Here is a 12,931-nt window from a genome sequence, read left to right as displayed (position 1 = left end):
GCTTATTTACTAAGTTACCAATATATTTTTAACTCATATATATATGCACATGTATATATTCATATATACATATACACATTCAACGCTTAAACCTAATCTGATGATACACTAAAATACTTAGTGTACATGGATAAATGAATTAGGTACTTAGTCACCTTACATTGCTATTAACTATAAGTCTTATAGTTAATTATCCATTTAAGCTAACTAAGTGTATTCGGTCCCTATATATATATATATATATATATATATATATATATATATATATATATATATATATATATATATATATATATATATAGAATGCTTATTAAGTTAAGCACAACCCCATAATACACTTAGGTATAAAATCATCTAATAACATCATCAATTGACTTCGGAATCTATTTACATATTTCCATAATATTACTATTTGTATTTGTTGTCCTAAGGTTATTTTGACAATTTACCATTTTATAGTATTCCCATTTAATCACTACACTTAATACTTAATCCTTACTAATAATTAATCATCTTAAGTAACTTAAGCTATAAGACCTTATCCTTATTTAATGTACTAATCTAACAACTCTTTAGATTAGATTACAATAATATTTTATAATATGAATTCATTTACTAAAACTTATGCATATATCTCAAAGCTAAGCATTATACTTAGGCTCTAGGTCTAACTCATGTTTAACTTATCTTACCTCAAGGCTCCAAGTCAATACCCAAGTCCAACATCATCCATTCTTGCATTTTAATACTAACAACCATAATAGAGATTAATCAAACATTATTCCTTACCGATTAGCTTATCAAAACAGCCCTTAGAATCCATAAAATACCAATCACCATCATTACAATCTCTATTCAAACAACAAGCCAAGATTCTCCTACCACCAAACCTTCAATATCTATAGCCTTTCATCAAGATCAATCAAAACGCCTCCTTTACATACAATGGGACATAGCCTTTAAGGACTACAAAAATCAACCACTAACATTAGACTCAATCTCTAGCAAATAATCATTAACCAACATCATCAAATTACCAATCCAAAAACCAGATTTGAATCCCATCAAAATACTCATCAAAACTAGCCCATACCTTCTCCAAAACTCAAACCATAAATTACCAAGTCAAGTCCTAAAACACAACATCAAATATGGCAAGATTTTCCTTCACATCAAACCACTAAAATTCCAATAGTCATAAGCCACAATCATCTACCAAATTTCTTCCAAAACTAACCCAATTCAACCAAACATTCTACCATCTACATAATGGAGCATTAACCATCAATTAACACAATTATCCATAATCTAGGAACACAAACCAGATCTGGAATTTTATCAAAATATTACTTTTCCAATCCAACTAACCATGTAACAATCAATTTTAGAGTACAATACATGGGCTACCATCTACAAAATCAAAACCCCAAGGGATAGCACCATTCGGCCATTACAAAGGGGCCATCAACAATCTCATTTATCTATCATGAATCTTACCCAAAATCAACTCATAATAGAGTACAAATCATAGATTAAAACCACGAAAAACATCAACTAAATCCTCTACAAACCGAAACCCATTGAGGCATATACCATTCGTCCAACACCTCCCATGAAACCCTAGATTTCTCAATAACATCCAAATCAATTTCTCCTTTCGTTTAGCATAACCCTAAAATTATAAACACAAACAATAACCCATAAAAACCCCAAGATTTCAATCTATAAATCAAACCTTAAAGAACCCATACAGTTTACAGAAAAACCAAAGGGATAAAAGTGAAATCATAGACAAGAAGGAATAGGAATCTTACCTACAGTTTCTGCATTTCGTTCTCTCAAATTTCTGCAAAAATCTCTCTCTTTCGGCAACTCAATCTCTTGGGTCAGAGGGTGTGTGTGCTAAAGAGAAGAGGGAGAAAGGGAGCTACATGTGGGGAGAAGAAGAGAGGAAAAGAAAGGGAATGGAAATGGAGAGGACAGGGGTCGGGTTGCTGCTAGTTTGGGCGTGACCGAAGGAAAGGAAGAAAGGAGAAGAAGAAAAGAAGAGGGGGAGAGAGGTGTGTCGTGCGTGAGAGGAAGAGAGGGAGAAAAGAAAGTGAAAAGGAAGAGATAGGGTGAGTGGGACATGTGTCAGTGTGTGAGTGGTTGGGAGAAGATAAGGTTATCTTCTCTGAGCCAACCGGATGCTGACACGTGGCAAGGAGGATTACATTTTTATTTAAATGCACCAACTTATGTAAATTACACTAGGACCCCATTTTATAATATTTCTATCATTTAAGAATTAATATTTGACCCCACATTTATTTTAACTACATTTTACTAATGCAATTATTTATTCCACTAGGGCTCATTATCATTATTTCCCAAGGATCCATCTTAACTCCGTTGTATTCTATTCTCATAACATGAATATTATTACGTAGGATATAATTATTATTCCAATTTCCATTATTTTATATTAAACTTTTAGTTCAAGTACATAAATATAGTCACTAAAAATATAAGACTAATTTCATCTTATTTAATAAATATGATCTATTAACTGCTAAATTCCCTATTTAATTTCTTGGTCTTTACATCATAGACTTGTGCACGCTCCCTCATCTCAGGCTGGGCAATGGCTCTGATACCATTTGTGACGACCCATCCTCAACAACACAATATTGTCCGCTTTTGGGTTCCCCGAACCAGACTTCACAGGAGATTACCCATTCTGGTACTACTCTCGCAGAAGCACGCTTAACTGAGGAGTTCTGATAGGTTCATGGCCATCACGGCTTTAAAACACGTTGTGTTAAGAATGGTGTGTTTATACATGTAACGCCCTGCTTTTTACAAAAAAGAGTAAGTGAAAATTTCAATTTTCATGTGACATTACGACATCATTAGAGCTAAGAATTTCTAGCGGAATATATATTTTTAACAATGGGGAATATAACACAATAGAGCTGACTGAATTACTTCTAGTCATTTATTAATAATCATCATTTTCTTAATATTAAATACATTAAGACATGTGTCGCAGATGACACAAAACATACAGGGAAATTTTAATGAAACACACATATCACAAGAAATACAATACAGTGTTTACAATGAAATACAACTAGATAGGCTAAGGACTCAAATAAGCGTCTGGCTTGATAAAGCTGGGCGCCGTCCGGACGGACAACTGTGCGACCGAAATTTTGAGATTTTTGCTGAAAATCTTTTCTGTTTGAGAGCCGTGTCCGGACGGTGTTGCCCTATCGTCCGGACGGTCGCACGTCCACTGCAAGTAATTTCCTTATAAAGGCTTCGCGTGTCCGGACCAAAGGAATGGTCGTCCGGACGGGTGATCTGCTACACGCAATTTCCATCTGTTGAACGCTTGTCCGGACCATGTCAAACTGGCATCCGTACGGTTGAATTTGAATTGCAAACTTGCCTTAAGGAGTAGCGCGTCCGGACGGGAATCCACGTCGTCTGGACGGTTGTAGCAATCTTCCCATATTTGCTTTTGGAATGAAAATCTAAAGCTTGGTCGAACACTAAGAGTCGTTCGGAAGGGCTGCTGAAATGTCCGGACGGATGCAAGCTGGAGCAGTTCAAAGCTTCTCGACATAGAGGAAGGTCCGGACGGGAATCCACGTTGTCCGGATGGATGATGCTTTAGTTTGATGAGCGTCCGGACGGTATGACACGTCGTCCGGACAGCTGGAGCTTTTGACAGCTGGGCGTCCAGACGGGATGACACGTCGTCCGAACGGCTGACAGGGAATTGCATTTTCTGTACATATTTTTTCAACCAAAGTGAAGGAGACAATTCGTAAAGAAATTGGTAATGCAAAGTTTTGCATAATTGTTGATGAAGCTCGTAATGAGTCAATGAAGGAGCAAATGGTTATAGTTTTAAGATTTGTTGACAAAGATGGTTTTGTGCGAGAACGCTTTTTTGGGCTTGTTCATATCTCTAATACTGCGGCAGTAACCCTACAAAATGGTATATATTTTGTATTGTCTTAACATAAGTTAGCGATTGAAAATATTCGAGGACAAGGATATGACGGCGCAAGTAACATGCGAGGTGGGTGGAATGGGTTGCAAGCTTTGGTTTCAAATGATTGTCCATATGCCTACTACATTCATTGTTTCGCACATCGTTTGCAATTGGCATTAGTGGCAGCATCAAAGGAAGTTATTCCTGTTCATTAATTTTTTACTAATTTGACTTTTATTGTCAATATTGTTTGTGCTTCGTGCAGTCGATTTGAAGAATTACGGATTGCCCAAACTGCTGAAATTGCTTACCTAATTAAAATTGATGAGATTTTGAGTGGAATGGGACTTAATCAAATTAGTAATTTACAACGGGCTGGAGATACTCGTTGAAGTTCTCACTTGAGATCAGTTTCTAGCTTGATCAAAATCTTTAGTCTAGCTTGTGAAGTTCTTCTTAAAATAATTGATGTAGGAACTACTTCTTCCCAACGAGCAGAAGCATATTCAGTTTATCAAGTAATGACTTCATTTGAATTTGTCTTCATCTTGCAACTCATGAAAGAAACAATGCAGATCATTGATCATCTATGTCAAGAATTGCAATCAAAATCTCAAGATATTTTAAGTGCCATGAATCTTGTTTCATCCACTAAAACATATATCCAACAATATAGAGATGATAAATGGGATGATTTACTTACCAATGTGAAGTCATTTTGGGAGAAACACAATATAGATGTCCCAGATATGAGTGCTTGTTATGTTGAGAAACGAGGTCGAGCTCGCCATCAAAAAGCCGACTTTACAATTGAGCAACATTATCAAGTGGATATTTTTTGTGCCTCAATAGATTCTCAATTGTAAGAATTAAATCGCCGGTTTAGTGAGCATGCAGTGTAGTTGCTTATTCTCGGCTCCGCTCTTGATCCTCGAGCCGCACGTGAATCTTTCAGAATTGATGATATTTGTCAGTTGGTAAACAAGTTTTATCCACAAGACTTTACTGATCTTGAAAATGAACAGTTGGAAATAGAACTTAACCATTATAAGCATAATGTAGCTCAACATTCGAGTTTCCAAGCATTATCAAATATTTCTGAATTGTGCCAATGGTTGGTTAGTACCGGAAAATCAACTATCTACCAACTTGTTTTTCGAGTTATTGTACTTGTACTTACTCTTCCCGTTTCTGCCGCAACTACAGAACGAGCATTTTCAGCCATGAATATTGTCAAAACTAGGTTTCGCAACAAAATTGAAGATGAGTTTTTGACGGATTCTCTAATGGTGTACATCGAAAGAGAAGTTGCTGCAACAATTAGCATAGATTCAATCATAGATGGTTTTCGGGATTCAAAAACACGAGGGGTTCCGTTTTGATAGGTGTTTTGGCTGAAATTTAATGTATTATGAAATACATATTTTGTATATTTTCTTTTGTTTATTTATTTAATTGATGTTAATTTCATCTTTATATATTTATTTCATCTTTAATCTTTATATATTTTTTATTCATGCTTTGACCCCAACTCATATTTTAATATATTTGTAATTTATGCCTTGACGGCTTGGCCCCTGCCGAAAATACTTTCTGGCTCCGTCCCTGCCTGCCAGTCCCCCCTTCTCCTCTGTCTCTGTGGCCATTGATGATTAAAGATCTTCCATCGTATGTCATGTTAATTGCCTCTATGAAATGAGCCTAAACACTTCAACAGCAACACGAACCAACAAAATAGCCACAACATCTCCATTGCACTACCTGATCAACTCTCTTTCTCAGTCAGTGGCCACAGTTTGAACCACTTGCAGCTCTTTAAATATAAAAATTCTTAGGCATGTATAGAAGAGGTTAGAGAGAGAGAGAGAGAGAGAGAGAAGAGACGACAGGGTGAAATTTAGTATTGTAGGCCGGGATGTCGACGACATTATGTACTTTTAGTAACTGATTGCAACGTTAAAATTATACATTACGTACGTTGTCTTTAATTTGGCTACCTTGGCTTAATGTTTTTGAACCCTAGTATAAGGCTACTTTTAACCCCATTTTATATTGGTAAACTTGATGCATTTTAAGTATTTTGTTCATGTTACTTATTTAAAATACGTTAAGTCAATGAATATGAAATAAGTTACTCTTTAATTTATACCGTCCTACTCTCACGAACCGAACTAGGATTTTTCACAAGGAGTATCAAAATATTAATAAGAGGCCACATCTAATTTTAATAGGATCCAAACTTAATTTTTAGGCAAAATATATATATATATATATATATATATATATATAAGTAAATATTCAAAATCAGGCCGATGACGTACCCTCTTGACACATGCATATATGGTTCTTTTTTTTCTTTTTTCTTTTTTCTAATTGATTGAGGAAAAGGGTTACAGGGGAGGATCATTTCCACTTCTGGTCTGATCCAAAAGGAAGAAGAAGTGGAGAATCCAACAAACAAAGAAGGGGTGGGCTCCCCAATAATGAACCCAGAAAAAACAAACAACACAAAGCCTGGGCAACTGATAACTAAACTAGGAATGAAAGTACGCGGAGGCAATGCCTCTGAAGAAGCGGGCCTAAAGATTCGTGATACAGATGTCAAAAATCGAGGCCACCAGCTAAAGTGGTTTAGTGTTGGTACAGAGCCCAAAGCTCCAAACACAGTAACAACAGAGAAGAACAAGAGGAAAAAACAAATAAGCCCAGAATTAAACAAAAAAAATACATAAACAATAACATAAGCAGCAGATGTCCAGTTGATGGAAAAGGAATGGGAGCCTACCTTGACGGCGCGTGAGGTCCACGTGCCACCAAGGGGAGACCTCTCAACATCAGGAAACACTAGTTTCACCCAAAACCACCAATGGCCTAAGCGTTGGGAGGCTGTGGGAGCGGACGTGGTCTTCACGCGTCGGTGAGAGCGATGAACTCTCTTGGCCGTGTAGGCCACGCGCTGGTGTGCAGGTGGTGGTGGAAAGAACGGAGACCATCGATGGACGCCAGAGAACCCGTTGGTGAGGAGCGTGTCTTGTAAAAATTGAAGGATGAGAGAAGATCTAGATCCAAAAATTTCAATAAAAAAAACTTTCCAAAAATTATAAAGAACACGGTGAAGGATGGAGGAAATAACTAGAAACAAACGCTAAGTGGAGACAATAAACCAAAAAACAAGTAAAGTTCTAAAAGGATAGATGGGTAGATGGAGCTTTTGCCTTATCTCCAGTGGCTGAAAAACTGTAAATAAGTAGGATGGATGACGGAAGGTGAGAAATATGGGTGGTTGGGAGGTATGGTGGATAGATGAAGTATGGAATGGAGATGGGTAATGGGGAGAGAAGCACAAAGCTTCCTTCCCATGAAGTTTAACACAGAAGACACCAGAGGATTCTAGAGAGAAGGGAGACTTTCTCTCTCTAACTTCAACTTTCAAGGTTTCAGCTATGCATATATGGTTCGTTAATCAATGAAACTTATCTCTTCATCATATAAAAATTTATCTCATCATCGATACATTCATCTCCGCCTTTTCTCTGTAGATTTTAATTATATTTTTGTAGTTGTCTTTTATCATTTGTATATATTTGTAAGTACTTAATTTTCATAGATTTAAAATCTATCATGCTATCTAAATATTAAAACAGACTACCTAAATTAATAAATAATTAAGTGATTATAATTTTCATAGAGTGATTATAATTAACTTCTTGTAGGAACTTAAATTCATGAGATAATAATGATTTATCGTATAAAATCAGTACATACATGTGGTTTAAAGACTTTATTTTTGTCCACCTCGGTTTCAATTCATATCATCGATGGCACCTTGCTTATAGCTAAAAATGGACATGATACTTCTGTCCGTAAATTGACGAAAATTCACATCAAACTAATAAAAAACTAACACGTGTACATAACGCCCCGATCCCACAATAGTTACATAAAACATATATTTATCTTTACACTTCTCATTTTCAAATACACCAAAAAATAGGTCCAAAAAGCTTAAATTTAAAAGTGGTTATGCAGTACTACATTATTACCCAAGATAATTTCCAGATTTTATTGTATTAGAGTCTACACATTACTAAAATGAAGAAGATCCATTTCATGGTCAGGTCGAATCTAGATTTTTTTTCATTTTCAAGTAAAATGAAAATGAGCTATTTAATAGTTAAGATTTTAATTTATTGCATTTTGATTAGAGAGTCAAGTTAGTTATAAAGAGTAAAATTAAATTATTAGGTATGTGTACGAACATAATAAAAGTCATATCTGCCCATTAATGACATCAAAAGCAATTGAAAATTTGTATAATAAAATTCATAATCACAAATATGATAACGCTTGAATGCTATTTTATCACAAATTATTCGTGTAGATCTTAAAAATATTGAAATTTTCTATGATAAACTGGATACTTAATTGACTGATGATAAAACAAAAAATTTCCTTCTCATGCAGATTCTGCATCAACCAATAGAGTTTTATCGATGCCTGGACATGGATCACCTCCAAAATTGCTGCTTGCTACGGGAATGGTAAATGTACTCTTCCCAATACAGGCCTAAGAAAATTGACAACAGTTCGCAAATCAATATGGGACTGAAACAAATGTGAACGAACAAAGTTTTCTTTTAAATTCGGCTAGAAAAAAATACCCGTATGCATTTTAAATGTTTATGAGCATTTTTATAAGAATATTTGATTTTCATATATAATTAAATACATGTTTTAAGAATATATATTAATTTAATAAATTAGGTCGGAGAATTTCTTTCCAACCCAATTTTGAGGAAAACTTTGTCCTCCAAATTGGATTGGGAAAATGTGATATATATAATTTATAGAATGAACAAAGTTTTCCTTCATACACTCATTGTCAAACGTTTTCGGCCCGTCTAACTTGATTGCATGGTTCCCGTATTGGGACTGAAATGTCTTCACAGGCAAGAGGAAGCGGCCCGGCCTCCTTGAAGCCTATAGCAACGACAACCCATTTTGTGTAAGGCATGCATTGTTTTTTATATCATCACGTTTTAAGGCATCGTTTTAATTTGATCGAATAGCACATATCACACATGCATTACATCAAATCCTACTCCAAATCAAGCGCTGACGGTGCTCCTAGTTCAAGTAGGAGCAGGAAACCTAATTCAGGTTTGACTTCACCTATTTGTCTATAAATAGGCTCATGCCTCAGGTATAAACTTCAGACTGAATATTTTATATATTGAGCATATTTTTATCTCAGAGACTGACTTATGCATCAAAGTGAGATCCCTGAAAGGGTCTCTTAATTTTAGTTGTTTTGTAATGATCGTGCCATTCACATCGTACCGAAAACTGTTTTAACAATGCTTAAACATAATATAATAGGAAAAAAAAATCAAATTAAGCGAATAAAGATTGGTCAAATAAGCATGTGGGATAATTGCACATTTGGTCCTTAGGGTTGACTTAAATTACAAATAACTTCCTGTGGTATAAAAAGTTCATGGAGGGTCCCTGTGGTAAACTATAATTACGAATCACTCACTGAACCCGTTTTTCGTCCACCAAGTTAATAGATTCCGTTAGTTTGTTATGTCATACCTAATAGGAAACCAACAAGTGGCCACCCCCAGGCCTAGGGGAGGCCGTGCGTCAACCCCCAAACGTGGCTGAGCCACCCCCTGCAACCACCCCTTTGCAATTTTCTATTTTTTTGAAAAAATAAAATAATTTTTAAGTTTTATTTATTTATTTATTTATTTACTGTAATGGATACGTGTCGATTTTTTATTGTGTATAACGTGGCAAACTAACGGAATCTGTTAACTTGGTAGACAAAAACGGGTTCAGAGAGTTATTCGTAATTATAGTTTACCACAGAGACCCTCCACAAACTTTTTGTACCATAGAAAATGATTTGTAATTTAGGCCAACCCCAGAGACTAATGGTACAATTATCCCTAAGCATGTCCCTAAACATTATTTGCCAACAACATTGGTGGTAGTATCCAAATTGGGGGAGGCATATTCTTGTGGGAAGGATTTGGTTTGTAGTGTAGTCGAATGCTTCCGAAGATACCCATGTCAATCGGCCCATCTAGATAATATGGCTGTAAGAACACAAGAATTAAGGTGGTTCGATCTATGACCTACGTCCATACTTCAAAGCCTTTTTTTGACTACATATTTCCTTCATTTATTTGATTATATACAAGACTTTATTTATAGAGAAAGAATTTGAATGTTACAAGTCTCTTCTATTTTTACATTAACAACAATAAATCTAATTTATCATCATGTAATTCTTGTCTCTTGAGTACTTATAACTCTTGTCTCTTGAATGCTTGTAACTCTTATCTATTGAATGCTAGTAACTCTTGTTTCTTGAGTTCTTGTAATTCTTGTCTCAATACACCCCTACAAACTCAACGGTAGATCACGGACATTGAGGTTTGATTTTGAACATCAAAGGGCTAAAAAAAAATGGCTACTATGGCTTAAATTAGAACATCGGTTTCTATGACCGAAACTTTGACTTCAGCGACTCTAGCCGGCATTGGCTACTATGCATGGCCGGTATTTGGACATATATTGACAACTTTATCTATAATTGGGCCAACTATGGGTATGAAACCTCTTTGGTATTTTTTTTTTCCAACAAAAGAGAATTGGGTATGTGATATTTGCTGGTAAAGGAAACAATGGTAGTGCGGCATGTCATTGTGACAAAGAGAGACTCACATGGGTTTGAGAAGAGAAATAGTTCAGGCACAGGATGAGAAAATGTGGAAGGATGAGAAAACCCAAGAAAAAAAATTGGTGCACGATGGATAATATTTGTGTGCATTTTGATTTTGGTTATGATTGAAGATGCAAAAGGATGAGTGAACCAAAAAAAACAAAGGAAAAAAAGAAAGAAAGAATTGGCACATGATTGAATACTAGTGTTAACCTATAGCTTTGATACCATATATATAAGAGCACATAATCTAGGAAAGATATAAGAATAAGAAAGAGAGACACACAACTAATGAGGTTCGTATAGAAACTAATAATTTTAAAAGATAAAGGAAAGAGACGAAAGAGACAAATATTAAGATGGTTCGGCCTCTGGCTTACATCCACACGTCAAAGCCTTTTTTGGGCTATATATTTCTTTCATTTATTTGATTGTATACAAGACTTTATCTATAAAGAAATAGTTTAAATATTACAAGTCTCTTCTAATTTTACATTAACAACAATAAATCTAATTTATCATCTTCCAACTCTTGTCTCTTGAATGTTAATGACTCTTCTTTCTTGAGTTTTTGTAACTCTTGTCTCAATAATGACTCGGTATCCATGTCGTGGTCAGTATAACATATGGAGTTAGGGTGGCAGCCGGGAAAGTCAGAAACTGAAACAGATATGGAATGATTTTCTTCCAAGAACAAGGCATCATCTCCTACGTTTTTCACTTTCACCCGCTCCACCACCCCTCCACTCTCATCATCTAGCACAAGCTTGTACACCTCAAAACAACCAGTCATACCCTGACCCCCAAGTAGGCAAGAATCGAAGAACCTCCGTAGCATCGACAAATCTCCGCTATATGTTTCCACCAGATATGTCTCATAAGCATACTCCAAATCTACCAACGCAAGTTTCTTTTTTTTATTGATATTAACATCAACGGACACAATCCCACTTCGATGATCAAGGGCGAGAACCTAGCCTTTAAAATATGAAACATCAGAGAACACAAACTCTAGATCTTTATCCACTTCCACATAAGTCCAAGATTGATCACCTAATTTCATGAAAGCCAGTTCGTTATATTCACCAAACATTGCCACAACAAGGCAATCCTCGGGAGAGGAAGCAGGGTCCGAGGACAACGTAACTTTTGCGACTGCATGCTCGTACTTGTTACCGTAAATTCTATAGCCTCTAAGAATATGTGGGAGACGGATTTTCGCTTTTCTGAAGGGGTTGAAGAGGGTAATGCACGTAGAGTTGGTTACAAAGCTCAACCAACCAAAGGAAGAACCGCAGCATCTTCTATTGTAAGGCATGGAAAGCTGGTTAACGTCAGAGATTTTTCGATTGGTGATGCTGTATAAATTCCGCATTCTTTTGGTATTGTCTTTGTTGGGAATCTGCAGCAACATTGGAGTTTGAATGACTTGGGTTTTCAGGCGTCGTCTCGCCTGTCGCTCTTTCACCGCCGTCCCCCATGACTTGCATACGGCACTGAACCGGATCCTGTCAAAGGGTGATGCCACCTTGTCCAGAATTGAATCAAGGAGTTCCTTTGGAAGCCATGCCCAATCCGATTCCGACGATGATATTGCCATGCTTGTAAACATTCTCAACTAACAAATTAGCTTGCACCAATATTGACGGCTACTATATGGAGCCTCTACCTAGGGTTGCACGGGGGGCACTTAACGTTATTTATGGAATTCTTTATGACTAGTGTCAAGTTGATCATTGACAGCACGTAAAAAATTAAATAAAATCTAACGGTTTAAAATAATCCAAAACTCCCCTAGTGGAATATATATATACGGCCCCATGGCGACAGGATTTGGCTTATTTGTGACGTTCGCAAATAACAAAAGTTATCAACGACCACAGTAGTCATCCCTAATACTATACTATTAACGGTGATCGTTGATGTTGTCGCTAAAAGTATAAATAATATTCACAAATGACGTTGTGAATATTAACGTCACTTTTAGAGTTACTAGCTCATAACCCGCACAATGCGCGGGATTATTAATTATAATAAAATTTTAAAACTTAAAAAAATATCTCCATTACACATAGAATATTGTATGAATATATAAATCACATTTACTTTCAAAAGAACCATAATTTTAGTTTTAATTCATATAAATTAAAACATTTAAAATATTCTCAGATGTGTAGTTTAAAAGAAGTGTAAAGAGAAAAAAAAAAGTAGCA

The 12,931-nt window shown here is 35.8% G+C and overlaps 1 protein-coding gene across 1 annotated transcript; it reads right to left on the bottom strand.

Annotated features, from left to right (window-relative positions):
- Window positions 1-8,441: 8,441 nt before the first annotated feature.
- On the bottom strand, window positions 8,442-12,318 carry LOC133865616 (F-box protein At2g17036-like). The gene is made up of 3 exons (XM_062302034.1): window positions 11,746-12,318; window positions 11,446-11,691; window positions 8,442-8,552 (listed from the first exon to the last, which is right to left on the bottom strand). The coding sequence occupies exons 1-3, from the start codon at window positions 12,316-12,318 to the stop codon at window positions 8,442-8,444; spliced, it is 930 nt and encodes a 309-aa protein (XP_062158018.1).
- Between the last annotated feature and the right edge of the window lie 613 nt (window positions 12,319-12,931).

This window comes from Alnus glutinosa, chromosome 4 (assembly GCF_958979055.1).
Source record: "Alnus glutinosa chromosome 4, dhAlnGlut1.1, whole genome shotgun sequence".
Classification (NCBI taxonomy): Eukaryota; Viridiplantae; Streptophyta; class Magnoliopsida; order Fagales; family Betulaceae; genus Alnus; species Alnus glutinosa.
This window is presented reverse-complemented; position numbering and strand designations above follow the sequence as displayed.